This window comes from Dysidea avara, chromosome 7, assembly GCF_963678975.1.
Source record: "Dysidea avara chromosome 7, odDysAvar1.4, whole genome shotgun sequence".
Taxonomy (NCBI): domain Eukaryota; kingdom Metazoa; phylum Porifera; class Demospongiae; order Dictyoceratida; family Dysideidae; genus Dysidea; species Dysidea avara.
The window spans coordinates 7,019,805-7,047,505 of NC_089278.1; the positions used below are offsets into that span (position 1 = coordinate 7,019,805).

Here is a 27,701-nt window from a genome sequence, read left to right on the forward strand (position 1 = left end):
ACATGATAAATTGTCTAAAACAGTGTGTAGTTAATCGAGAAATGATCAGTAACACACCGACTACAGGGACAGTGGTAGTGCAGTGTATGGGGATTGAGGGGGTCAAAGTTATGAATGAAATGATTCCAGAAGTGGGACTTGACTCTGTTCCTGATAGTGTCAATAGACAGATTAATGTCAATTAATGGAAGCACATTCCATAAGCGACAGATCCTTACAAAGTAAAAGTGTCGTTGCTTGTTAGTGGTGGAGGGATTGTGATGTAATTTGAAGTCTCCTGATCTGGCACTGGTAGAGAAGGAAATGAAATGGTGAATGTTGAAACTACTGGTTGGATTTTTGATAATATTATACTCTTCCATATCACATGACCTGTAGCACATATTGATTGCATAATGAGGGAAGAGAGTGATCAAGGTGCATGGGAACATATTGTGTTGTAGTCAACTATGACATTAAGGAAGCAAGCAGCATTTAGATATTGATGAAGAAGGATAGTGATCTTGGGGAGACTTGGTAGCAAACAGGGAAAAAGATGAAGGCAACTTTGCTGCAGCATATTTCCTTAAAACGGTCTTACCTACCTGCCACACTCAGTGAAATTAATTTTCTAATTGTTGCTTAATTATAGAGATATATACTGGATACTTAAGGTAGCTGTCCATGCAGTGGCGGATACAGAGGGAGGGGGGTCAAGGGGGGCTCTTGACCACCTCTCCAAGAATTTTTAGTTAACCAAGATCAAGGTACTCTAATAGAGCAGTCACTAGCAGTGTGTGGCGAGCTATGTAAGGATTATTATATAGATAAAATTAATGTGTAGTTGGTGGGGTGGGCAGCTATTGTCAGCATGTAGGCTGTGACCATTTTCTTTTTTTGATCTCACCTTTCATTTTGTCTCATCCTTTCCAAAAGTCTGAATCCACCCCTGCTGTCTACTCTAAAAAAAGGAAAGCCTCCTTTCATAAACAATCTTCCACAGACCAACAATCAAGATGAAAGTCCTTGTGGTCTTTCAAGATATGGTTACATGGTTTAAACACAAAGTACAATAATGTAATATTTATTGCATAAACTTAATTTAAATATCCTCATATGTATATCTTTGACATAAAAATACTCTGCATAAAAAGCTCAAAAATAAACAAATCTCTTATCTATTTGGCCTCCAGTTGTTCTGAAAGACTATACAACATGTTTTCATCTACTTCTTTTACCCAGAGTAGTGACTTCAGTATCTATGAGTACAATCACAATGCAATAAACTAGTGAAACACAAACATACATCTCGGTTGTATTCAAACTCGTATAGCTCCTGTGAATAGTGTAGTATATTGGATATTGTGTGGTTGAGCTACAAAATGGACCAAAAACATAATTGTACGTGATAGTTGAGATGACAAAACTGTTGACAGCCTACCTGGTGCATTTTGTTAAAATTTATTTGCTCTATGCCATCTTTAGGCTCCAAGTAGGTCTTGTTTACTTCAGACAACACAACCAACTCATTCAACATTGGACCAAGGTAGGGGACACAAGGTAGAGGATGTCTGTTGAAGGGTGTGTATATAAGGTAACATGTGACAACCTTAATGTAGCTGAACCTTCTAGTGGCATCTCGTAGTGCCTTAAACTTGTTATCAGTTGATGATATCTTCTTGAGTTCTTGTAACTGGTACTTGGCCTATTAAAAGCTACATCATGCAGACAACACAAGAAATACACAGCTCACATGCTTGCTCACATAATACCAACTCTTCTTCAATCTACAAATTGATGTGTGTTCAATGGCAGACATTACTTGCATGAAGGTAGAGAAATTCCCTATTGCTAGACAATGTTGGGCTATTTCCATAAGATACTCCAGTCCTCTGGCACGCTCCTCAGGTTGAGAGAAGCACAAAATGAACCAGCACAGGAAATATGCATTCCGGTTGAAGTTATCAAAGAACTGAGAGATGTTAGGAGCAACGTCATGACAGTTCTTTTTTGACCAAGCATTAGTGACTAATTCTCTGTAATTTTCAGACTAAGATATCATACTGAGTCTTATTACTGACCTTGGTTCAATATGCATGTAATATGACTGTTCTATTAGAGTCAATTGTTGAGCAACCTCTTCACTATTAAAACTTAACAGCCAGCGAGGTGATGACTGTAGAGAGGAGGTATAACAATGTTACAGATGATAAAATATTTTACCTCCACTTTATCCTGATCCTTTAACAAATCTACTATTAAATTCTGAGAAGAATCAACATCTTCACTTTGAACTGATGATAAACACCTACAAGAATGACAAACAGTTTTAATATTATAAAAAAGTTGTAGGGTATACGAACTCTTTAACATGGTCAAGAGCTTTCCGTTCTCCACCAATCAACAGTTTGTTCTGTTCTGCTTTACTAATCAGAGTGTGTAACTTCTCTAGCAAATTAGCATCACCTTCAAAATCCTATTAATAGACAATGTCTGTATTTCATGCTGTCAATACAATTGTTACATATACTAACAATTCAAATATATGCACAGACAAGAATTATGTGCTTATAATAACAAGAGCACATGGACAATAAGTGGAAGTGTAAATTCTTGGAAGTGACCATATTCACAATGTCATGACAATGCATAGTGACTCACAACATTGTATATCTACTTTGTAAACAATTGAATTTGTACTAACGTAATTTGAAACACATACACAACCACACTACATTGTCCATGTTAGGGTTAACAATAGAAATGTAACTAACATAATAGTACTTGGATATCCAGTGTTTCAATACAAAGAAGACTCCAGAAATGGTTGGCTTTTTTGGCTGCTGTGCGGCAGATTGAGAAGTTGTGCAGTGGGGACCACTTGAGCCCAATGTTAATGATGAACCAATACTAACATCCGGAGAACTCTGATCTGAAGATACAAAGCAACATCATTTAACATTTTCACATGAATTCTAGCAAGCATTATATATACCCTACACACATACACACATACATGTGGCCAATGCGAAGGCAGATTCAGTAGTTGTCAGAGATGGTTTTAGACACTGATGATAGGAGTCAACAAGGTAATCCGTTACAGTGTGAGTATCAGTAAACAATGGAAGTGTCATCAGAAATGTGTTGATGAATGTCATTCCACTGTAGCCTACGGTGGTCAGTCGTTGTAACAATGAGTCCAGACTAGCTGAGGAGACCATCCGTTCCCTGCCAGTTTTGTAGTCACAGAATTTGATTTTGTTAGAATCTACCTCCACCAGTTTACCTGAACTGTACACACAAAAACGAGTAACGTGTTTACACAATACTTAATTGAAACAAGTAAAATAGCTTAACCCAGCAAGACATATTTTTTCTATTCAATAGCTTGCCCTTAGCTAAAGGTGTTTCGTAAACCAATTTTTACCCATCATTGAGCAGGGAAACCATTATTGGTAGTTTATGATACTCTAATATGAGAGTGGCTTCATCCAACTGTTCAGAAGCTAAACAATTGTGAAAGTAGGCTACAGGCTACATTTTCATCAACTTCATGAAGTTTAGCGTTTCAGCTGCATAGCTATAGATTACAGGACATTCACAAAAAATACATGTAACACAAAAAATGTTATGGATTTGTGTTATAGGTAGAACAAAGTACTACACAGTATATGAGGAATAAATGGATCAACTATGCGTAACAAAGCTAGGAGTTTAATTTTTCTATTTATGTTATCCAAACAAAACCACTCTTAGTGGCTAATCGTCTTATTTTCAGATGACCACAATAACACACTGCTTGTTTGTCAACAGATGTTCTCATAATTTTGTGTCATGATATCATCAGGATGTTATTCATAGAAAATTGTCAACATTCCCACTAGGATTGTATGTAAGGGACATTTCTACTATTATAAATAAAGTACACACACGCCTTTGTGTGAAAGTTGATAGTTTTATGAATTGTTAAGATAAAGTACAGGCTGTTTTCCTATACATACATTAATAAATTCCACAGAATGAGCACATATACACCTCTTTCCTATTGATCTCAGTTTGCAACAATACATCAGAATACTCTGATGTGGAGGTAACTAGTGTAATTACTAATCTGAATGACCCTTCATAGCTATAAATTTAAACAATAGGTTCTATATGTAGTAGGTATCAGTGGTGATGAGCAATTTTTACATCAAGTCAATGGGGAATGGTATAGTGATACAGTTAGTTGACAGATTGGAATACAAAAAAAAACTCCAGGTTAGGTTTTAGGTTTAGGGTTTACACAGTAATGGCTACCTGATATCTGCCAACATTTTGTAGTGACGTTCATTGGCAATACACTGACTGACGTCAGCTACCCACTCAGCTTTCCTCTTAACTGTGTCTCCCATTAGTGAGATGGTCAAGTTTGGCTGTTGCTCTGTAGAACACACGAGAGTGAAAACTTTAGAGTTTCGAAGATATGAATCAGACTTAAGGCTACACTTGGCCAATGGGATAACACCAATATCCTGGAACAATACTAGTCTACAAAAGAAATAAGTTAGCACAATTAGTTACCTTCACGAGACGATATTGGGCAGAAGATCGGAATCCTACATGTCTTGTAATTATCAGAAGATGTTTAGAGAATAGTATGCAGGCCCTTGCATTACTATTGCTACGATTGGTGGTGAGTGACATTGGTTCTTCTGATCTGCTAGTGCTCATGCTCACCAGCTTGAGAGCACCTAATAGTAAAAATACCAAACAATTCTCAAATTTATTGTTCAGACCTTCTCGAACAAGTACTTGTTCTTTGTCAAGTAAAGCAGGACAGCCACCAATGATCCTGCGCTCAATTTCAAGTGTTTGACGAATATTGCTGGTTGAAGAAACTCCCTCACATACCAGTTTGTGCAACTGTTCCAATTCTTTAACCACAGACTGTAAGGAAGTGTACTCCACATGTTCTGGTGGAGTATAAGCTAGTAGCTGCCGGACACTGTCCATATTTACTGTAATCTAATGAAGACAAGACCACAAGTAACATTTTTGAATGTTGGTACAAGTTGCCAGCAGACCCCACTTGGTGTTGAATACAGGATATCATTCCAATATAGCAATCATTACTTGACAAAATTTCAAGATGTCAAATGAATAAAATAACATGCAAGGACAAAGTTTATAATATATTATATAGTTTTACACACTAGCTTTTGAAAGAAAAAACCCATTAATAATGAGGTCTCTGTATTCAGTGTGTAGTTAGTTAAGGCATTTTGTGCTCCTGCTAAGACTAACCCTGTTCAATGGAACTGCTAGTAATTCTGACAACAAAAGTCCCTTGGTAGCAGGTTTAGAGTGAAGGTGTTCCAAGAACTGTTTGAAATTAGTATCTCGACTAATGTCAAAGAAAATTTCAATGGCATGTACATGATCCTGGACATAAGTGGAATAACAGGACATCATTGGTATCATCTGCTCCATGAGGTCACCTGTGACACACCATAATAAACTATCATTTGATATAATTACTACTGGTAACTTACTAATAACTACAACAGGCCATTTGGAAATTCGTTGGCGAAGTCCTTGAAGTAAGATCTTGTGAATCAACAACAATATTTCGCTAAAACCAAAAAAAAAATCATTCCAATAAAGCAATCAGAAGAATTAAATAGATTAGTTATATACTACAGCAATAAGAACTCTCCTGGAATATTTGATTATTTACAGGAGAAGTTAGCACACATGCTATGTTGTGCTAATTAAATGCTATAACTCTAATTTTAGTAAAAGACAAAATAGCTGGTAGTGGGGTGAGACCAAAAGCAGAGGGATAAGCTCCAGTAAGGTTCAAAACTGGACTAGTGTACTCCATAGAATTTCAAGCACATATTAGTAATTAAGTAAGGATCGACGTGATAAAACGTACGTAGTGAAACAAGAGATGAATGATAGTATTACGTACAGCAGTGAGAAAATTCCAACATTGACATATGCATGGTATAACAATTATTTGTTCAATGCCAAAAGTAGACCCACCAAGCTATGACGTAATACCATCATTTATCTCTTGTTTCACTACTTTTTATTGCTTAAATCCTTACTTATTTAAACATATAATATATATTTGTGTAGTTTTGTTATAGCATACAGCATAGATGTGACTGGCTAGTGACTGCTGTATTAGATTATCTCAAGTCAGTCTCTTTCCTACCAATGGGCATAATCCATTGTGCTACCATTATAAAATTAATACAGACAGACCAATAAGGGTATAGTAAGGTAGGTAATCACAGTCAAGTAAATAGATTGTTAAGAGGTGTGGTCTCTGTGCTTGGTTGTTATTAGTTAACTAATTGTTAACAAGCATGGTCTTGAACTTACTGTGAAATTACAGGTATCTACCATGCAGCTGTCCAGTACCTTTTAAAGTGGTGTAAGTGCTTTAAATAATTTTGTGGTGTCTAAATATGTTGCTCAAGGAAAGTGTTACTGTGGAAATAAATGCTTTGATATAGTTTTGTTGCATGAAGAAGACGATAACTAGAAGATATACAAAAGAAAGACAAGGTACAGAGGGCACCATCATGCAGAACCCCAAAAAAGGCACGTACCACTGGTGAGTTTATTATTGAGACATAAAATAGTGGTCATGTGCTACTTCATTTGGCCTAAAGGCAGAACTTTAGGTGGCATGCATAATTTAGGGGCGATCTCTACTTAAGCAGTACTACTGTACTGTTTGATTATGTTGAAAAGCAAAAATCTTTGCAAAACAGAGCCTCAAGCCACTCCACTAATGACTGCATTTAGAGTAGGTTCCCCTGAATAGAATGTCCATACAGTTTACTTGGTAAATACTCATGTGGAATCAAGTAAAATCTTTTAGATGTCTACTGTGTACAGTACATTGAAATTGACACCTATATAGAGTATGTAACTACTGTAGAGTCTGGTTGTTAAGCGCATGCATCTAATAAATAAACCTTGTCACGATTTTTATGAATTTACTCGGTGTGATTAGCAGTCATTGCATGTACCAATCCAGTTTCTATGAAAATCCTTTGAGTGGAACATGCTACAGAATGCCATTCTGTCTGGTAAGATCATTAAGCATGTTGCCATGGTACCATGTGAAATTCCATGCCTTGCACTACTGGAAACCTCTAGCACTTCTTCTCTTGTATAGCTGTATCTCAAGATAGAGCTTCATGTTTGTCCACATGAGCTTTATCAACTACAAGAAACGAGTATACACATAGCAAATAATTTGCGTTTAGTGCGCTTAACAACCAAACTCTATGGCACCTCAGCAGTTACATGATCCCAATACAAATTTTGTACCTTGAGACTAATTTTTGCAATGGGTGAACCTAGAATGGTTTAATGTTACAATAATTATATGTACCATAAACAGCAAAAGTTTTGTGGGACTTAAGTTATCAACATGCAAAACAGGTTGCATAATTGGCGGATAAAAGTTAACATGCAGCCAAATTCAGTCATACCAAACTGTCATCATTTACAGTAGACTATTTATAGCTAAGGAATAAAAGTATGGAGTCTAGGGACACACACCAGAAATTTTTGAGAAATTCAGAAAATAGAATTTTAGGTTTATAATCACAGTTAGCTAATCCAATGATTCAAATACTAGAGTAAGGACCACAGCAAGTGCAATATAGAAAATATAGCACAAGGGCGTGGTCAAGAGAAAAATATAGCATGAGGCAAACCTGAGTGCTATATTTGGCTTGAGACCACATGCCCGAGTGCTATATTTCCCATAGTGCACCTGTATATATGGTGCTTGTACTTAATCCAGAAGAAGAAAGCCAGTAAATAGTACAACCTGGAATGCCACAGTGACAGTGAGCCGGAAAACTAGTAGCTAGTGTAACTAACAGAAGGATAAATTGTAGCGATCAAACGCCAATAATTTGAGATCTAGAATTTGTTGGAACAGGAAGAAAACAGCAAATTATTTGAATAACAGACAGTTTTAATACACATTGGAAGTATGGCCTGGGGTGTGGATATAACAATGCAGTAGGTTGAAGGTGTCAAATATCAAAATGTAGTTGGACTTGCACAGTTTATTGAAACATTTGTGTGCGTGGTCATTATAATCTGTTGTCATAACATATTGTTGACAACCTTGCTGTTTTTTTTTGTTTTTTGTTTTTTTCTTCCCGGGCTAGACGGACTGCCCTTGCCTCCACCCCCAGCACTAGCTGTTAAAGTGCTGGACAGCTGGAAAAAACCAGCAGGACCGCCAGAATCAAGGCGACCCTCGGAGCAGACCAGATCAACATGAGATGGTAATGGATGTCGAGACGAAGACCAATTACCCCGTAAACACATCACAGCAGATCTTATCAAGGAAAAGCACAACCTACATTGCAACCAAAACAAACATTAACTGTAATTGATATTCCATTTTTCTACTAACAAGGAAGCAAGTTTCCTAAGTTTCCTCCACCCCCAGCACTGAAATGACCCTGTAATTACCTCCACCTTGCTGTGGAGGTAATTGTGGTCATTTCAGTGTCTCCATGGGTTGTGTCAATGGTTGTATCATGCTCACGCTTTATTGTCATCCAAAGGAAAATAAGCATACCTTTTAGAGGAAAATATAGCAGCAGAGTTTGGCACAGCACAAGGTTTACTAGTACTTCTTCCACTGTTTTCATGTTTTAGAGTAGGCCCCATATTACTAGCTGGCATGTTAATGGTCTACCCTTACTCACCACATTATAATACTAACCAGTTTCTAAAGATCCCTTTACAGGTCTCCAGTGATAAGGGAGGATGTCGTGAGGTGGTAGCTATTTCACAAGGGTGTTGAAACTGGTTGACCAAGATGTTGAGATGCTCAACATACTCTTCTTCTGACTTTAAAATTGACCACATGATCTGCAAATGATAGTAAACCACTGTAGCTTATCACATAGCTAGTATACAGTGGAACCACTCTTAAAGGACACCCAAACAAAGACTACTGTACATTTAACTTAGCCTCTCAATATAAAGGACAGCTCCTATAGACCTCTTACCATTATACCTCTGAAAAAGGACAGCTTCCATACTATGATTATAAATTTCATGAAGATCAAGTAGTCCCAAAGTGTCTCTTACATAGAAATTTCACTGTATTGTAACATAGGTAAAAACCACAGGATCAAGACTTCATAATCTTTATATTATGAACTCTTGGCTGCACCGTACATATACAAACCATGAGGTAGATATATGTGTATACAACCAAGAGTCAATAATGAACTCTTGGTATGTCTTCCCAATATCTACACTACTGTCCCACAAAGACTAACATGATTTCTTTTTTTCCTAGAATCTGCATGTGGTGATTTGATATAATCGTGAACAAGTTTGTGAAACCTCTTCCTCAGCAAGAAGCCTCTAACATATCCTTGTACCTACAGCATACAATAATACATAACTGTAATGAAAACTTTATTTGAAAACCTTTTTTATTTTTGCTACTTCATTGTCAACTTCAGTGCTCATTGTGTCTATTTGACAAGAAGCTGGCAAAGACATTGAGCGAAAAATCTGAAATATATAGATATACTAACTATATCAACTCATTGAAAGAAAATGAACCTTTGGAGTTTTTACATTTAGAGTATTGCTCGATGATGCACTTCCCAGTTTACTATTCAAAAATGAAGGTGGTTGTTTATTGGTGGATTTCTGTGAACTAGTGACTGAAGTATGTTGCAGTGTGGTATATTCACTGTGCAATTGTTTCAGCTGGCTCTCCAACAATTCTACTTTCCTCTGCAGTTCTCCACGTTCCTCAATGATGTCTCCCATTCTATGAATTTGTATGTTACATGCACATACACAATACATACACTCAGGGACCACACATGCACAAACAAAGTAAAGCCTTTGGCAGCTGTGTAAAGCAGATACTGTTGCCCAGCAAACCAGCATCAGGGTACCAATGCACCATCCAGATACTCAGGAAAATCCTCTTGGAGGAGGACTAGTAACCAGCAGGAGGACTGTTCAAGTTTCATGGATATAAGCTACACAATCCAAAATTCCACAACGTCTATTATTAGTCACTATGCCATTAGGGACCTGCAAAGAAGGACCCAATACTAGACATGCATTGGATACTTGTTTTGACACCAGGCCATCAGGTCCTCCAATGAGTAGACTAGACTGGAGCAATGTGAATAAAGTTTCTTGCTTAATAAGGAAACAACAGCATCTGGAGCATATCATGTGATTACCAGGCTGGTGCTTTAACCTCTTGGCTACACTGCTTCACACACACACACACACACACACACACGCACGTACGCACACACACACGTACACGTACACATACAACACACACACACAAACCCACTTATTGTTAATTTAATGTTTTAGACTCCCGCCCACATCAGTATGTCTCACCACCTAAATTCAGTCGTTATTATGACATCAAGCACGTTTTCACCATTATCCCATCACCTCAATATAATATGATTATATAGAAGTTAGAAACTAACTTGCTTGCATCACTAGGCATAGAGGAAGGGAGACTAATGGGCTGAAAATTAACCCTAATGCCAGGGATGAAGTTTTTACCCCTTTTGATCAGTAGGATGTTGATTAATCAAAAATCTAATAGAGCATTCAGCTAACTCTAATAAAGCAGTCAAGTGCATGTAAGATTGTAATGAATAATGAGCCGCCCACTCTCATTCTAACTTTCCTAATATGAAACAAAATTAATATAAGTGGCCTGGACATACACATACACATGAACAAACACAAATATGCAAGACATCTATAGTCCATGGCCCAATCAGTAGCCATTGTACTGTACCACATTGTTTATAGCTGATGCATCATCCACTCACCGAGCATTTCGTATTGCATCCATCCATGCTGTACGTTCAGCTGCAGTAGTTGTTGAAAAGAGGAAATGCCTGTGACCCAATCCCTCAAAGCCCACAGAGAATGCAAATTGCTGAAAACAAACATAGTTAACTATATACATGATTTTAACACTTTTTCTCATATGCAGGTTAAGCTATAGCCTCATTTATTGTTTTACTGAGCAGACTGGTAGCTTCTCACAGAAATTATAAGGAGAGAGATAAACTGAGCTGTGGCGCCTTATTGTTTGTCTGATTTGGATGGTGTAATTAAAAGTACCGTAGTGAGAATCACTCAGCCAGTGACCAGAGCCAGCATAGTCTCTATATAAACGACTACATAGCTAGCTAGCTAGCTAGCGTAATTATGAAATTCCAATGACCATTATAAAACCACATGGAACATACCCAGGAGAGTTGCAATTGGGATAGCCTAGCTACAATGATCATAAAATACCCTGGAATAAATTAATAACAAGTAAGTTTTCATGGCTTTGTATGCATGCACAAAAACCTGTGAAGTCACATGAAAAACACCTGGTATACCCATGAATATATTTCACAGGTTTTTCACAGGATTTTGTAGTCTGGTGTCACCTGTCTCTTTGCAGATCTGGTGAAATACAGATACTAAATCAGTTCTAATGCTCAAATTTGGAGCTAGCCAATAAATGCGTGCCAATGGTGTTCATACACAAAATGCCTTGGCAATGCAATGCTTTTGTTCCAACTGAAAGCTCGAATTGAAGGGCAATCACCTGACATAACCAGCAATTATGTACAGTGTTCCTATTGAAATAGTATGGTATCTGACCAGACTGCTACTTTTTGTGAAGGGGTGGGTGGAACCAGACTAAGGATTTAATGGATGTGACTTGACAGGCTTTTCATGAGTTGTGCATGCATACAAACTCAAACTTGCTCGTTCATAGGTAATTTATTCCATGCATATCATGGGTATTTCATTGTAGCTATATGCTGTACCCATAAAAAAAAACTTTTATGGGCACATTCCATGGGGTTCCATAATGATCACACGAATTCAGTATTATTCCAGTAGTCTCCCCACCCGGGCATGCATACCTACTTTCTGGAATGGTAAGGGACAGAAAATGTTACAGGATACAATGTTTGTGCATGCTACAGAATTAATGTAACAATGGCTGATTGTGGTTTTAGGATCTAGTCTACGTATGCTATAATAGGTATAGCAGCCTGCCATTGGATTAATAAGCACTCCAGCGTCTCCAGGCCTGCATAGATTAGAAAAATAGCTAGCAGGTAATGCACCTATCAATGTAAAGCCCCCTCCCGGGTATAGGTAGGGATTTGTACATCTTTTGGTGGAATTTAGAGCCCCACAGCTAGAGGTTTTGTACAATATACTTATTTCCATTAAAATTAAGATCAGTTGCAGTTATACAATTCACCACGTTCCCCCAGGGTGGTACGTCTAACGTGGGGCATTGTAATGCCCGAGGGGTGAGTTTTTTGTACTATTAACAGCGGGAGGGGTGGGGTGGGGCTTTGCATTGATATACATATATACTGAGCTACATAGTTCATCACGGTGCCCTATCCTTGTTTTTGGGGTCGACATCGTATCGCCACTACTATATCATTAATAAAGGCCACTATTATATCATTGATACTGAAGGCTAGTAGCTGCAAGCTAATGGCTACAAGAACTGTATAAATAGCCAAGCTTTTAATGAATGAGCCGAGTAGGCTGCCATATAATCTCTTGTCCACTCCATGGAGTCCATGCAACTGAGGGCGTAGCTACAACATGAGGTCTTCACGCAGGGACACCATCAGATTCAAATATTCAGTAGAGTAAACAATGATGAAAACGAACCTTTTCGTCTGCTGTCGGTACTACCAGGCAGGTGCAGTGCTCCAGAAATACTACCCCATTGGGCTTGGGGCTACGTTCTGATTCAAAATAAAACAACATGTTTCGATATATGCAACAGTAGCGTCGTTGCCACCGTTGAATTCTTGGCTCCCGACCAGACCTTTTCACCAATACTCCAGTGATTACACCATTACTGCGAGCCTTTACACTTAAGGACAGCAGTTGAGCATCGTCCACTTTCATGTTGGAGTGTGTATCAGTGTGCGTGATTGTGGCCTGAGTTCAGTGGTTCAGTGGGGGGAGTCAGTGGGTTGTACCTTAACCTATATACTGTGGCGTGCGTGGTCATGCAGTCCAGTGCGGCCGTTCCCTTCTAAAGGGGCGGCCGCACCAAGAAATTTACTGCAACACAGTTACTCAACCCCGAAAATATAAATATTTACTGATATCTCGATTGATGGTTTATGGCTAGTTCAGTGGCCAAAAAGCTAGTTGTAAATGGTGATTTGGCTAGTTGTAAAAGTCAGACTGAATAGCAAGCTGCACCACAGAAAAGAATTAAGTCAAAAATTACATACATGTGCTGTGCATGTTTACAGGGATTTGACCGCTTCCAGATTCAATCTTGCCAGAATTATGTTTCAACTATAGGTAAATAATATGTTCCCACACTTCCTTGAAATCCCTTCAATCGTGACATTCCCTTCACTGATATTTTGCTACTAGCAATTGTGACAATATAGCTAGAACACAATCATGTGATACAAAATTTGTAATTCAAATACAAAGAAAACTTTGTTTATATGTACTACTAGTCTCGTGCCCAGACCGCTTTTTTTCTTTTTGTGTGGGGGCGGCGAAATAAATTTTTCGCCGCCCCCACACAAAAAGAAAAAAAGCGGTCTGGGCACGAGACTATAATGTACTACTGCTACTCTCCCGGTCTCAGGTTTGAGCTTGTTGTAAAAAAACAGTTTTTTTTAGCCACTGGAACACTATCTCAGTTTGACAGCACAGTAGCTACAGAGTAAATTGAAACAAAGGGCAAGGCAGTACTGTAATAGGAAGCTTGTCTCGAGAGTGGATCGACTTGGACAAAGGTATATATAAAAATCGGAAAAATCCTTCTTAAACTTTGGATGGGGATGCTCTAATATAGCAGTCAAATGTATTCTAGTACAGCAGTCAAAACTACTCTAATAGAACATCCATAACGGAATACTGGTATTAAATGATTTGATATTAAGAGACAAAGTCACTGTACGATGCTTCCCTTGCTCCCAAAGTCACAGAGTTCCACCACTGAAAAAAATTGTTGAGATGACAAATACAAAATAAAATAAAAAAGTGTGATGGAACAAATAAATAGCTAAAAGATGACAAATCAAAGTGGAACAATTGCAAAACTGTCACATCTTCTAGCATCATATACATGTTGATGCTCAAACACAATTGATGCATAAAGTGGGAACATGTACACAGACAGTGAAACTGAATAAGTTCCTGCAAGGGCAGCCATCCAAGATGCTTACAATGATTTGATACATATTGATGATTGCTTGATTGTCGTTTATGACTTCTAAACAATCAGATGAATTCTCTGCCAGATATAACAACAAATATGTGTAGGGATATAGCTAAGCACAACAAAAACAAAATTAATAGCGATAGCAATTTTGGGTAAAGGTGATCTATAGTTCTTGCAATGCAAAACCATTTTGATTTTGATTAAATCGAGTCACTTTATTTATAGTTTTGATTATAATGTATTGTACTCGCTGTGGTGCTTAAACTAGTATATAGCTATACCACTTTGACACCTCAGATCAACACAGGATTATATTTCACATATTTCCCTAATAAGGCAAACCTGCATTCACCTCATTTGCTATACTCAGTTATTGGTGGTGGATTAAAAGTGTGGGCTATAACACTTGTGAAATGTTGCTGATAGCTATCTACCCTGTTAAGGACACCTAAGTAGGTAAGGCCAAATAAGCTTAATTATTTGTGTCTTATCCCCGCCAGCATTGCCACTTTTCTTAAGGATTTTTGCCACTGGTGACTGAGTGGAGCCATCGATCCAGCACATTTAAAGTTTGCTTTCTGAGTCATTTTAGTTAGCTAATTCAGCTAATAAAGATAAACTTTCTTGCACTGGAGAATGAGAAACTTAAGTTTATGTGGCCTATTAACAGTATAAGTTACTGACCTTGAGAACATCTTGTGATGTGGTTGAAATGCGATATGTAGAAAAACAATCCCAACATGTACGCCCAATACTGTAGCCACTTGGGATTTGCCTTGCCTACATCCTCGGACCTGCGGGTCTCAGGCTTGGGCATATACCCCTTGTGGCCATGGCATAACTATTACATATAGGACACACAAGAAGTCAGAATTGGCCTGCAGTAATTAATCCCAACGAGATCACTGTTATCAGGTCTGAACTGGGATTCAGTTTTTTTATTCTATAAGTTTTCAGTGTCAAGATACTGACTTCCTGCTTAGCAGGTACCTAATGGATGGGATACAGGGATAGTGTTTGATGAAACTATGCAATTAGCTGACATTCAATATTGCCATGGTTACATAATCAGGACATAGAGGGAGCATATAGTAGTGTTGTAATTAGCTAAGACAAGGAAGCAGCATCTAGAGAAGGGGCAATAGTGTCATTCAGTTGGACAGTTGCAGTGACAGCAACTTTGAACGAATGTCCAGCACATTATATGAAACAACAATTAAAAATCTAATATATAGCACATAAGTTGACTGAGTGTGACAGGCAGATATCATACATAACCTCATCTTCTCTGTTTCCTACCAAGTCTGTGCCAGACCACACCACTAAAGATCTAATGATTAACTCATCATCTAAAGAACACCATGCACCTCTCAGTTTTCACCAATCCTAGAGATGAAGTTCCTAAAGTAGAAAGCATTATTAAAACTATAATTCATATATCTTTGACATAAAAAATGCTCTGTATAAAAATTCAAAAATAATCAAGTAAATTCAAATTTCTGTTTATTTGGCCTCCAGTTGTTCTGAAAGACTATACAACATGTTTTCATCTACTTCTTTTACCCAGAGTAGTGACTTCAGTATCTATGAGTACAATAAATCAATCACAACGCAATAAACTAGTGAAACACAAACATACATCTCGGTTGTATTCAAACTCGTATAGCTCCTGTGAATAGTGTAGTATATTGGATATTGTGTGGTTGAGCTACAAAATGGACCAAAAAACACAATATGTCATCTGAAGTGACAAAACTGTTGACAGCCTACCTGGTGCATTTTGTTAAAATTTATCTGCTCTATGCCATCTTTAGGCTCCAAGTAGGTCTTGTTTACTTCAGACAACACAACCAACTCATTCAACATTGGACCAAGGTAGGGGACACAAGGTAGAGGATGTCTGTGAAGGGTGTGTATATAAGGTAACATGTGACAACCTTGACGTTGCTGAACCTTCTAGTTGCATCTCGTAGTGCCTTGAACTTGCTATCAGTTGATGACATCTTCTTGAGTTCTTGTAACTGGTACTTGGCCTATTAAAAGCTACATCATGCAGACAACACAAGAAATACACAGCTCACATGCTTGCTCACATAACACCAACTCTTCTTCAATCTACAAATTGATGTGTGCTCAATGGCAGACATTACTTGCATGAAGGTAGAGAAATTCCCTATTGTTAGACAATGTTGGCCTATTTCCATAAGATACTCTAGCCCTCTGGCACGTTCCTCAGGTTGAGAAAAGCTCAAAATGAACTGGCAAAAGAAGTAAGCAGTTCGGTTGAAATTGTTAAATAACTGAGAGATGTTAGGAGCAAGTTCATGACTGTTCTTTTTTGACCAAGTGTTGGTGACTAATTCTCTGTAATCACAAATGATATCAGGAGTAAGATGAGACATCATAAAACTGACCTTGGTTCAATATGCATGTAATATGACTGTTCTATTAGAGTCAATTGTTGAGCAACCTCTTCACTATTAAAACTTAACAGCCAGCGAGGTGATGACTGTAGGGAGGAGATATAACAATGTTACAGATGATTAAATATTTTACCTCCGCTTTATCCTGATCCTTTAACAAATCTACTATCACATTCTGAGAAGAATCAATGTCTTCACTTTGAACTGATGATAAACACCTACAAGGATGACAAGCAGTTTTAACATTATAAAATCATTGTAGGGTATACGAACTCTTTAACATGGTTGAGTGCTCTCTGTTCTCCACCAATCAACAACTCATTATTTTCTGCTTTGCTGACGAGAGAGTGTAAATTCTTTAACAATTTGGCATCAGCTTCAAAGTCCTATTAATGGACAATGTGTGTATAGTATATGTAAACACTTTTAATATCCTTTCATATCATCAATACAATTGTTATATAAACTAACAGTTCAAATATATGCACAGACAAGAATTACTGTAAGTGCCTATAGTAGTAACAAGTGCAAACGGACGATAAGTGGAAGTGTAAATTTTTGGAGTGGCCACATTCACAATGTCATGACAATACATAGTGAGTCACAACATTGTATATCTACTTTGTAAACAATTGAATTTGTACTAACGCAAGTTGAAGCACATACACAACCACACTACTCAATGTTAAGAGTTAACAATGGAAATATAAACTAACATAATAGTGCTTGGATATCCAGTGTTTAAGTACGAAGAAGATTCCAGATATTGTTGTCCTCTTTGGTGTTGGCTTGGCAGAAGGAGTTGTATAATGGCGGCCACTGGTACTCAATGTTAATGATGAACCAATATTGAAGTCTTGGGCGCTCTGATCCCTTGGCACTGTAAACAAAACATTATAATATCCTACAGAACAGTGTACATATATAGCGTAGCAAACATGATATACACTCTATACGTACATGTGGAGAATGTGAAGGCTGAATCAGTAGTTGGCTTCAGACACTGGTCATAGGAATTGACAAGGTGATCCATTACAGTGTGGGTATCAGTAAACAATGGAAGTGTTGTCAGAAATGTGTTGATGAATGTCATTCCACTGTAGCCTATGGTGGTCAGTCGTTGTAACAGTGAGTCCAGACTAGCTGAGGAGACCATCCGTTCCCTGCCAGTTTTGTAGGTGCAGAATTTGATTTTGTTAGAGTCTACTTCCACTGATTTGCCTAAACTGTACACAATTATAAAAATAGTAGATATTTTACTCAAACTAAAGACAAGTGGTGCATGGGTCCACTAAGGTGTTAGCTTTGAACATTTAGAACCTTTTCATATATTTTAACTTACTTGCATGGCCAAGATTACATGGCCAAGAGCTTCTCCTAAGCTGCTCATGTAGGAATAGGGAAAAGTATCACAAAAATTGTTGTTGATGTGAGTGATGTCGTAGTATTGGTAAACGCAGGCTTTAATGGATATGATGTGTCTAGTGAATAGCACACTACTGCACAGCCCAACTACTTTCAAAGCTTATATTATATTATTTGGATCAAATGAAACTCTGCTAGGTAAATAAAATCAATGAAATGCACCTCATACGGTGTCTATTGACATACTCCAGGGATAGCCAAGAGTATACCTTAGTGTGTGATCATCAGTGTGTGCTATACACTTTGTAGCATACAGGAAAGACACATTATAGCTCATTCAAATAATAGACCATATGGTATAGCACACTTCTTGTTCCTAAATGAACATGAAACTGGTGACCACACTGCATTCTCTTTTAGGTTTACATAACAGTAGAGTACCATGACATCATAGGATATCACCATGACATCATAGGATATCACCATGACATCATAGGGTATTAAGGTTAGAATTTTACCAATAGGGTTGTATATGAGGGATTATTTGTTATTTTTATAAACAATTAATACATACTCATGTGTGATAATTGATGAAGTACATTCATAAGTTAAATTCTATAGCAGACCACATATGCATTTCCTGTATTTTTGAAAGACTCTGAACATTGGCTATTGTAACAGCAGTTGTGCTTCTGAACTATTTAATCCTAACACTGATAATCTGTATTCTCCAACATATGCTAGATATACTCATTGTTATGTATTCTTTTATGTAGAGTTTGGTGTTACCAACACTATGTACACAGTAGTGGCTACCTGATATCTGCCAACATTTTGTAGTGACGTTCATTGGCAATACACTGACTGAGGTCAGCCACCCACTCAGCTTTCCTCTTAACAGTGTCTCCCATTAGTGAGATGGTCAGGTTTGACTGTTGCTCTGTAGAACACACAAGAGTGAACACTTTAGAGTTTCGAAGATATGAATCAGACTGAAGACTACACTTAGCCAATGGGATAACACCAATATCCTGGAACAATACTAGTATACAAGAGAAACGAGTTATGCAATTTGTTACCTTAGCAAGACGACATTGTGTAGAAAATCGAAATCCCACATGTTTTGTGGTTATCAAAAGATGTTTAGAGAATAGTATGCATGCCCTTGTGTGATGGTTTGTGGAACTTTTGAGGGTGGGTGACATTGGTTCTTCTGATTTGCTAGTGATCAGCAGCTTAAGAACACCTAACAGTAAAAATAGCATACAACTCTCAGATTTATATTTCAGACCTTCTCGAACAAGCACTTGTTCTTTGTCAAGCAAAGCAGGACAGCCACCAATGATCCTGCGCTCAATTTCAAGTGTCTGACGAATGTTACTGGCAGAAGACACTTCTTCAAGTATTACTTTGTCCAGCTGTTCCAGAACTTTAACCACTGACTGTAGAGAACTGTACTCCACATGCTCTGGTGGAGTGTGAGCTAGAAGTTGCTGGATGCTATCCATAATCACAGTAATCTAATGAAGACACAGTTAATAGTAGTGAAGTATTGCTACTCTAATATAGCAGTCACTCCTTCATTAATATAGCCTCACTCTTTCTTTAACATACATTTCACCCTTCTGAAAGAAAAGGTCCTATCCCAATGTCAGCATTTGGTCTACACTGACTCTATACAGTAAATAGCTTGTAATAGCTAAGACTAACCCTATCCAGTGGAACTGCTAGTAATTCAGATAACAAAAATCCCTTGGTGGCAGGTTTAGAGTGAAGGTGTTCCAAAAACTGCTTGAAATTTGACTCTTTGCTGACTTCAAAGTAAGTTTCAATGGCACATACATGATTCTGGACATAAGTGGAATAACAGGACATCATTGGTATCATCTGCTCCATGAGGTCACCTGTGACACATCAAAATAAATTATCATTTGATATACTACTAGTAACTTACTAATAACTACAACAGGCCATTTGGAAATTCGTTGGTGAAATCCTTGAAGTAGGATCTTATGAAACATCAACAACATCTCACTGAAACAAAATTCATTATAAAGCAACCAGTAGGATTTAGAATAGCAAATGTAAACATTCAGTAATCACACTCTATAATAATAATATCATCATCACACATGGTACAATGGGTGACTACGAGAACTACTCGAGAGTGCATGAAACTCAAGTTGACCCCAGCTTAATCATTTACTGTGTAAATTTTACTGAAGGTTTTGATAAACTAATTTTTACTGACTGTCAGTATAATTATTCCTACATGCGAGGTTTTTTTATGCCAAAGAGAATTTATGCAGCCCAAGGCTCTATAAGTTATTAACATGCATCAACTAGTTTTAAAATTATCAACTGTTAAGTGTATGGTGAATAACGCATGATGTTTTGGGGAGTTAGTAAAATGCGGAATACGGAATAACGGAATTGCGGAATAACGAAATAAGCAAAACTTATCTTTTGCGGATTGTATAAATAGTTACATGCTCTATAGCAATCATACTTTATTTACACCTTGCAACAGATCTGCATGACACGCCACGGCGATGGATAGAACAGCAGCTGGCGAGCATTAAATGGACGAGTACACAACCAATCACCCTAGAACGATCTACCTTCGCTAAACTTATTTATCTATACTCCTTAGCTGATGTAGCTACAAAACGCCAAGATTTAGTTCTATTCTTAGGTTTAACTAGCTTCCCTTCATGTGCATACGACTGAATTAATTAGAGTCACACTAGAGTTCAGTAGGGAAGTCCAGTGATTGTGTGTCTTTAAATGGATTTCCAACTCTTCAGGTTTGAATCAAGAGTCTAGGTAAGTAAGTTTAGCGAAGGTAGATCGTTCTAGGGTGATTGGTTGTGTGCTCGTCCCATTTAATGCTTGCCAGCTGCTGTTCTATACATCGCCGTGGTGCGCCATGCAGAGCTGTTACAAGGTAAAACTATAGAGCATGTAACTATTTGTACAATTTGCAAAAGATAAATTTTGTTTATTTCGTTATTCCGCAATTCCGTATTCCGCGTTTTACTAATTCCCGATGTTTTGTACAGGTAGATATGAGTTTCCTTTCAAGTAAAAGTAATGGGGCTTTCCTAAATCATCACCAGCAACAACGTTCGTGATTGCTCAAACAACCAAAATAAGTCCAAGCTAGTCAATGTGTATCATTCATTGTTAAAGCTGTGAACAGTGAAATGATAGTTTTTCCAAGCTGTATATGAACACAGATAACTAAACTTAAAATCAACTTTGAGTGAAGTACGGTGTAATTCATGGTACAAGTCATGGACCCCAGGAAAGAAAGGATGGAACCATTTAGTGGACATGGCAGAACTTTATAGGCTTTCTACCACAACACACACACAAAAAAAGATATCAAATGGCTGGATATGCTACTTCATGGAATGACACTCAAAGTTTACATTAAACTCTGTGGAAGAATAGAGTGCATGGACAAAGAGCTAAGACACCATGGTTCAAACAATATTTTGGAAATCAATGGTGCTGACAAGCCACAAACTCTGGGTTGCACGTGGAGACGAAAGCAAGTCATCTGAACAAGAATTTTGTTTAGCAAAAGAAACAAGGACATATCTGATCCCAGATGGGAAGAATTTATATAAAAACCCAAACAGGTTTTGATGCTATGATGGATGGGCAAAGGTGGCTTTTAATGTGCACAAATTAAGTGGCTCATCAGATCAAGGGAGTCCCATATTTGTTACTGTAAGTATTGTTGGACATGACTTTCAATTCTGATGCCCCTTAGTATCGGGTAAGAATTCAGCTATAGTGTTGAAGAAATCTCAAATGTACCAATTGCAGTGAGGAAGATTGGGTACATATGCAATACATTCCGGCAGAAGACTAATGTTTACTGGTTCTATGGTTGTTTCTAGTTCTTGGTATGCAAATTGGGTTCCTTTTCTCTTTCTATCTTTAGTGTGTGTTGCTCTCTGAATTTGTGTGCATATGTATGTGTGTGCGTTCGTACGTAGTGTGTGCAAACAATGGCCACATGACACTGAAGTTGATGATAACTGACATGATTATGGTTAGTACATTATATAAGCCTCCAGGCTGATATTAATCAAATTTCAAAATAATATATTGAAAGCTACAAGACCTTGACGTGTAAACTGATACAATACTGACAATAATACGTGCAGACTGACTATATAAAACCATATGTTATCTAAGTTCCATAATTAAAGATGCAAAAATTTGTGCCCAAGTAGTATCAAGACTCCTGTAAGCATTCGAGCCTAGGTCCAGTCATGGATTTTTTCTCCTTTCTCCAACTTTTCAAACACACCTAAAGTCTTTGAGCAGGCTGTAGGACCAGGTGTCCTACAGACCTTCAGCACTTGTGCTGTAAAGCATTAATAAATAAACTAGTGTCCATTTGGTTCTACTTTGGGTACTTAGAGATAATGAGTTACTCTCTAGAATTCCTATGGATATAATTACATGAAAATAACAAGGAGAAAACATCCTGACCACCTGGTAGACTCCTGTAAGCGTTCGAGCGTAAATCGGATGGCTGCAGGTTCGAGGCCACCTAGGTCCAGTCATGGATTTTTTCTCCTTTCTCCAACTTTTCAAACACACCGAAAGTCTTTGAGCAGGCTGTAGGACCAGGTGCCCTACAGACCTTCAGTACTTGTGCTATAAAGCATTAATAAATAAATTAAAAAAATTCCATAACAAAGGAGAGACCGGGTTGCTTTTGATACAGCTTCAGATAAATTACAATAGCATAGTAAGAATCACTTTTAAAAGTGCTAGTTTTAAATGCCCACCAAATGATGCTACCGGCTGTCACACAGGCTATCAGCTATCTCCTTGCAGGCTCCCCAGTGGATACAGCAATTAATCAATTATAAATTGAAATCTTTGATGCACTACATGTAATTTGCCATCAGAAACAAAAATGAAAGAACAAAAAAACAACAACCTCAGAATACAAATCGGAACATTTAAATGCGAAAAATGAGCCATTATTAAATTTGTCTCAAGGTAATATTCAGTTAGTAATTAGAAAATATAGAAATACATTGAAATTGGAAAAGGCGGATATGGCTGGACACAGATGTGCTTTTTCAAAAATGTACTCTTACATTTACTCTTACAGTTAATCTTCATACCTAATGTTATTCTGTACAGTAGTTTTCGCTTCCAGGTCCAGACTTTGTCTTCATGTAGTGCTTATCCATAAGTGCACGTGAGGGACCATGCTAAAAGTATTATAGATCATGTACTGTTGTACACATGCTCTAGAAATCCAATGCAGTTATGTAATTGTAGAGATGCACCCTGGCTAGTTTACTCTCGCAGGCCAGATTCAGGAGCTCACAGCTTTCAGGATCAGGCACAGGCACTTCTACCTTCTAAGGGCTTGGCCTGTTAGGCTAAGTTTTGGGCATGACAGCTGAATTTCTGTGAGTATGCATTAGATTTCTAACCATGTGTACAACAGTATATGGTGTATGGTACTCTGTATTCTCTGCAATGTAAATGGATAAACGCTACTTGAAGACGATGTCTATGCAGACTACTGTACAGAACAATGTTAGATATGAAAGTAACTGCTGTATAGATGTTAAAGTGTATCCATATCTGCATCCGTGTCCTACCATATCCCCCATTGGAAACTTTTTGCTTTATTTTGGAAGGCAAATTCGGACCTGCATGTACCCATCCAATGATGTGAATATGTTTCGGAAGAATGCAAATCTTCTATACCAAATTGATAGTGACATAGATAAATGGGGTGTATAATTGCCTTAGGGGTTACAACACTGCCATGCAGATTGGTGCTGGGCTTGGTTTTCACGACAACCATAGCTATGGTGGTGTGCTATATTGGTTTACAAAAACTAGCAGATTTATTACATATTGGAGGCAGTCATCATAACCTCACGCATTTGGCAGTTTACAATAAGAATGTTGTAATGATACAGGAACAGTACTTAACTTAACAAGCAGCCTAAAGTACATGCCTGTGCATGGAGTACTTGATAGCTTAGCACTCTGTAGTGCAAAACTGCCATCGTGGCATTTCAACATGTATACATTAAAATTCACACTTATGCTCATGATCCTAAAACTTCCTACTATCAGAAATGACTTAAGAATAATACTAACCAGTTTCTAAATATCCTCTTACTGGCCTCCAGTGATAAGGGTGGATGGCGTGAGGTGGTAGCAATTTCACAAGGGTGTTGAAACTGGTTGACCAAAACATCAAGTTGATCAACATACTCCTCCTCTGATTTTAAAATTGACCACATGAGCTGCAAACAATAATGATAGGAATGAAGCATGTCTAACTGGAACTTCAGGTCTTAAGTAGAATATAAACACCTTGTATGGTTTGTTCAAAAGAACAGATTTCATCTAATTTAACACCTATCAACCACCAATAGAGGTATTAATTTGATACAGTTAGACACTTATTAGATTTTAATTGTTTTTTTTACTGTGAACTTTTGCCTGAGCTTTGCATTATAGCAACTTGTTTATTTATTATCATTACTGTACAAACTCAAAATTGAGTATAATTGTACAAAGAGAAAAAGGGAAAAGCAGTTAAGTAATTAAGGTAGATACTTGTTCAATTTACTTTTAAAAGTTTCAAGGCTAGTCGAAACTTGTCGATATAGACAGAACAGCAACCACAGCCCACAGGATACCACTAACAAAATACATCTACTATGATTCTATTATCTAAACCACTGTACCATGCAGACTCACTTGATTTCTTTCTTTCTTAGAATTTGCATGAGGCGAATTAATATAATCGTGAACAAGTTTACGAAACTTTTTTCTCAGCAAATAACCTCTAATATATCCCTGCAACTGTATAGCATACAATAGTACAACAAACAAAAAAAATAAAAACTGAACCTTTTTTATTTTCACTAATTCATTTTCAACTTCAGTGCTCACTGTCTCCATTCGACAACAAGCTGGCAAAGATGTTGAACGGAACATCTGTGGATAACTATAGTAATGGACGCACTTATTGAGTGAAAGTAACCTTTGGATTATCGATGCTTAGAAATCTAGTCAACAATATGTTGTTTCTCTTTTTACTGCTTAGATTCAAAGAAGATGATAGTTGCTCATTGCCAGATTTTTGTGAGCCAGTAAAAGCACTTTCTGTACTTGAGACTGATGTTTGTCGGAATGTGGTGTATTCATTGTGCAACTGTTGCAGCTGATTCTCCAACGATTCTACTTTCCTCTGTAGCACTCCACATTCCTTAACTACATCTCCCATTCTGTGTGGTGGTAATGAGCATAAATCATGTACACACAACACACACTAAATAGCTTCACAACCATACCTACTCACCGAGCATTTCGTATTGCATCCATCCATGCTGTACGTTCAGCTGCAGTAGTTGTTGAAAAGAGGAAATGCCTCTGACCCAATCCCTCAAAGCCAACAGAAAATGCATATTGCTGAAAAAGAATTCTATGATCAGTGCATCTGTACCAAGGCTCTTGATGTGCACACAATGTTTTGGATAGTGTAAATGCAAGTGGGCCAATTATCACAACCTATGCATGGTGCCAACATGCAGGTGTGAGCTGGACAGGCCCTCCGGCTAAGGACCGGTACCCGGCGATGTAAACAAACCTTTTCGTCCGCTGTCGGTACTACCAAACAAGTACAGTGCTCTAGAAATACTACCCCACTGGGTTTGGCGCTACGTTCTGATTCAAAGTAGAACAATATGTTTCGATATATGCAACAGTAGCGTCGTTGCCATCGTTGAATTCTAGGCTCCCCTGACTTTTTCATCAATACTCCAGTGATCGCACCATTAGTGCGAGCCTTTTCACTTAGGCACAGCAGTTGAGCATCGTCCACTCTCATGTTGTGTATACTAGCGGTGACGTGTGTAATTATAAATTAAAAATCAACTGGGTGTAGTTGTTATATGTGTTGTGCATAAAAGGATTACACGTGACGTAAATCCAGTATACTACTCCGGTTCCGGATATGACATGAAAACGTTTCTCAATGTAATTAAAACTGGTGCATGGTCAGATGTGGATATTAGCTAATCATTCTGGTGAACATATCAATGTGTTTGGTCTAGTTTTTGTTGAAATACAGCAAATAAACATCGATCCGAGCATTTAATTTATAAATTGAAGAATTGAATCTATTAGCTATCCTGTTAGCTATGTAGCTAGCTATGCATGAGTCCTAGATCTCTTTAATAGCTAGCCATGCCACTCAATGGCTAGCTATATATCATAAGATAATATCAGCAATCTCCATAGCTACTTTAGACTTTAATGAATGTTACCTGTGCTTTGGGAGGTAGCTAGCCAATGAAAACTTGGCTGGTTTCATTTTCCTATGGCTGTTTCTATGACAGCAAGAGTGTATTCATAACTTACAACTCTTTGTTTGTACGGATTCCTAAAGGAATTAGTTGCAGGAAGTCAGACTTTCTTGTGGTAGCTAATGTCGTGACAACATTTACAATTGCCGACTGTCTGACTATAATTATAATCGAGAGAATATGTATGGTTTCAGTTTGCCATTTGTATTAATATGAGATCTACATATGGTATAAAAAATTGCCCATAAATGCTCCTCCTCTTACAGCGTGCATTTTTTCTAGAACAATTGTTTGATATATTTTAAAGTCAAAGTAGTCAATACATGTGTGCTGGGCAGGCTTGTTGTAATTGTAATCGTAATTGTAATTAATTACTAATCATTAGCAATTTTCAAGTAATTGTAATTGCTCACTGAGCATAAAAGTAATGGTAATTGTAATTGTAATTAGCTGTTCAGGCAATAATCATTATGTAATTAAATTAAAGTAATCAAAGTTATGCTATATAAAAGTACTACTCCATAACTTGACTATACTATGTACACAACCCCATGTGTATAACATGTGGCCCATGTAGCTACAATAAATTATTGAAATTATATGTCATGTATTTGTTGACCATATAGTTAAACATTTTATGTACAGTATGGGATACCCATGGGGTACATAATTTTCAATAGTAGAGAAACATTTAAATGTATCTGGATGACGTAGAGTTTACAAAGGATGAAAGCCCTTTAAAATTTTGGAAGATAAAAGCAAATAAATACCCCATTTTAAGTACAATAGCAAAGAATGGCAGCAACATTTGCACCATTTGAGTGTGTATTCAACCATAGTGGCAATGTTCTCAGACCAAAATATATGTAGACTATTATCAAAAAAGTTTGAAGAGTTAATAGACGTACCTTAAGATTAATGCTGGAGAACTGTAAGTAAGTTATTGTTGTACCCCAATTAGTGCTGGGCGGTATTGAAAAATAACAAACGGTATACCTTCCATAAAGAGTATCACAGTATTAATGTAAACGCTATTGGTAACTGCCATTTACCACAACAAAAGTACCAAATACCCATGAATTGTCACATGTCTGGCTACCTTCTAAATATGGGATGAAACAAGCCCACAGGGAGGCCATAGTGCCCAGATGGTATGGCTGTATTAAAAAATGCAGGCGGTATCAAAACCAGTATGACTTAAATATCACAGATTATTAACAATACTAGTATATCACCCAGCTCTAACCCCACACGTACAGTAGTAATTGAAAAGTAATT

The 27,701-nt window shown here is 37.5% G+C and overlaps 2 protein-coding genes across 2 annotated transcripts; both read right to left on the minus strand.

Annotated features, from left to right (window-relative positions):
- Positions 1–990: 990 nt before the first annotated feature.
- LOC136262446 (ras-specific guanine nucleotide-releasing factor 2-like) lies at positions 991–13,009 on the minus strand. Its single transcript, XM_066056719.1, has 21 exons — positions 12,730–13,009; positions 10,854–10,963; positions 9,595–9,808; positions 9,457–9,543; positions 9,303–9,407; positions 8,738–8,886; positions 5,514–5,593; positions 5,266–5,459; positions 4,758–4,986; positions 4,543–4,712; positions 4,279–4,493; positions 2,996–3,270; positions 2,754–2,911; positions 2,343–2,455; positions 2,203–2,287; positions 2,061–2,155; positions 1,733–2,015; positions 1,605–1,684; positions 1,421–1,550; positions 1,286–1,354; positions 991–1,238 (listed from the first exon to the last, which is right to left on the minus strand). Exons 1-21 carry the CDS (start codon positions 12,970–12,972, stop codon positions 1,158–1,160), a joined length of 3,165 nt encoding a protein of 1,054 aa, XP_065912791.1. The 5' UTR covers positions 12,973–13,009; the 3' UTR covers positions 991–1,157.
- Positions 13,010–15,673: 2,664 nt separating this feature from the next.
- LOC136262444 (ras-specific guanine nucleotide-releasing factor 2-like) lies at positions 15,674–25,983 on the minus strand. Its single transcript, XM_066056717.1, has 21 exons — positions 25,706–25,983; positions 25,418–25,527; positions 25,100–25,343; positions 24,967–25,053; positions 24,814–24,918; positions 24,205–24,353; positions 20,000–20,079; positions 19,756–19,949; positions 19,337–19,565; positions 19,125–19,291; positions 18,862–19,076; positions 17,641–17,906; positions 17,397–17,560; positions 16,954–17,066; positions 16,814–16,898; positions 16,672–16,766; positions 16,339–16,621; positions 16,211–16,290; positions 16,028–16,157; positions 15,897–15,965; positions 15,674–15,841 (listed from the first exon to the last, which is right to left on the minus strand). Exons 1-21 carry the CDS (start codon positions 25,943–25,945, stop codon positions 15,761–15,763), a joined length of 3,186 nt encoding a protein of 1,061 aa, XP_065912789.1. The 5' UTR covers positions 25,946–25,983; the 3' UTR covers positions 15,674–15,760.
- Between the last annotated feature and the right edge of the window lie 1,718 nt (positions 25,984–27,701).

Excerpts from the sequence above, each read along its gene's own strand:
- LOC136262444 (XM_066056717.1), bottom strand. The coding sequence starts at position 25,945 with ATGAGAGTGGACGATGCTCAACTGCTGTGCCTAAGTGAAAAGGCTCGC. Across the intron at positions 25,054-25,099 it reads TAAGCATCGATAATCCAAAG|ATGTTCCGTTCAACATCTTT; the intron begins GTTACTTTCACT and ends AGTTATCCACAG. Across the intron at positions 16,291-16,338 it reads GGTGTTATGTGAGCAAGCAT|GCCAAGTACCAGTTACAAGA; the intron begins GTGAGCTGTGTA and ends AGCTTTTAATAG.
- LOC136262446 (XM_066056719.1), bottom strand. The coding sequence starts at position 12,972 with ATGAAAGTGGACGATGCTCAACTGCTGTCCTTAAGTGTAAAGGCTCGC. Across the intron at positions 4,713-4,757 it reads ACAAGTACTTGTTCGAGAAG|GTGCTCTCAAGCTGGTGAGC; the intron begins GTCTGAACAATA and ends TTTTACTATTAG. Across the intron at positions 2,156-2,202 it reads AGGATCAGGATAAAGTGGAG|TCATCACCTCGCTGGCTGTT; the intron begins GTAAAATATTTT and ends TCCTCTCTACAG.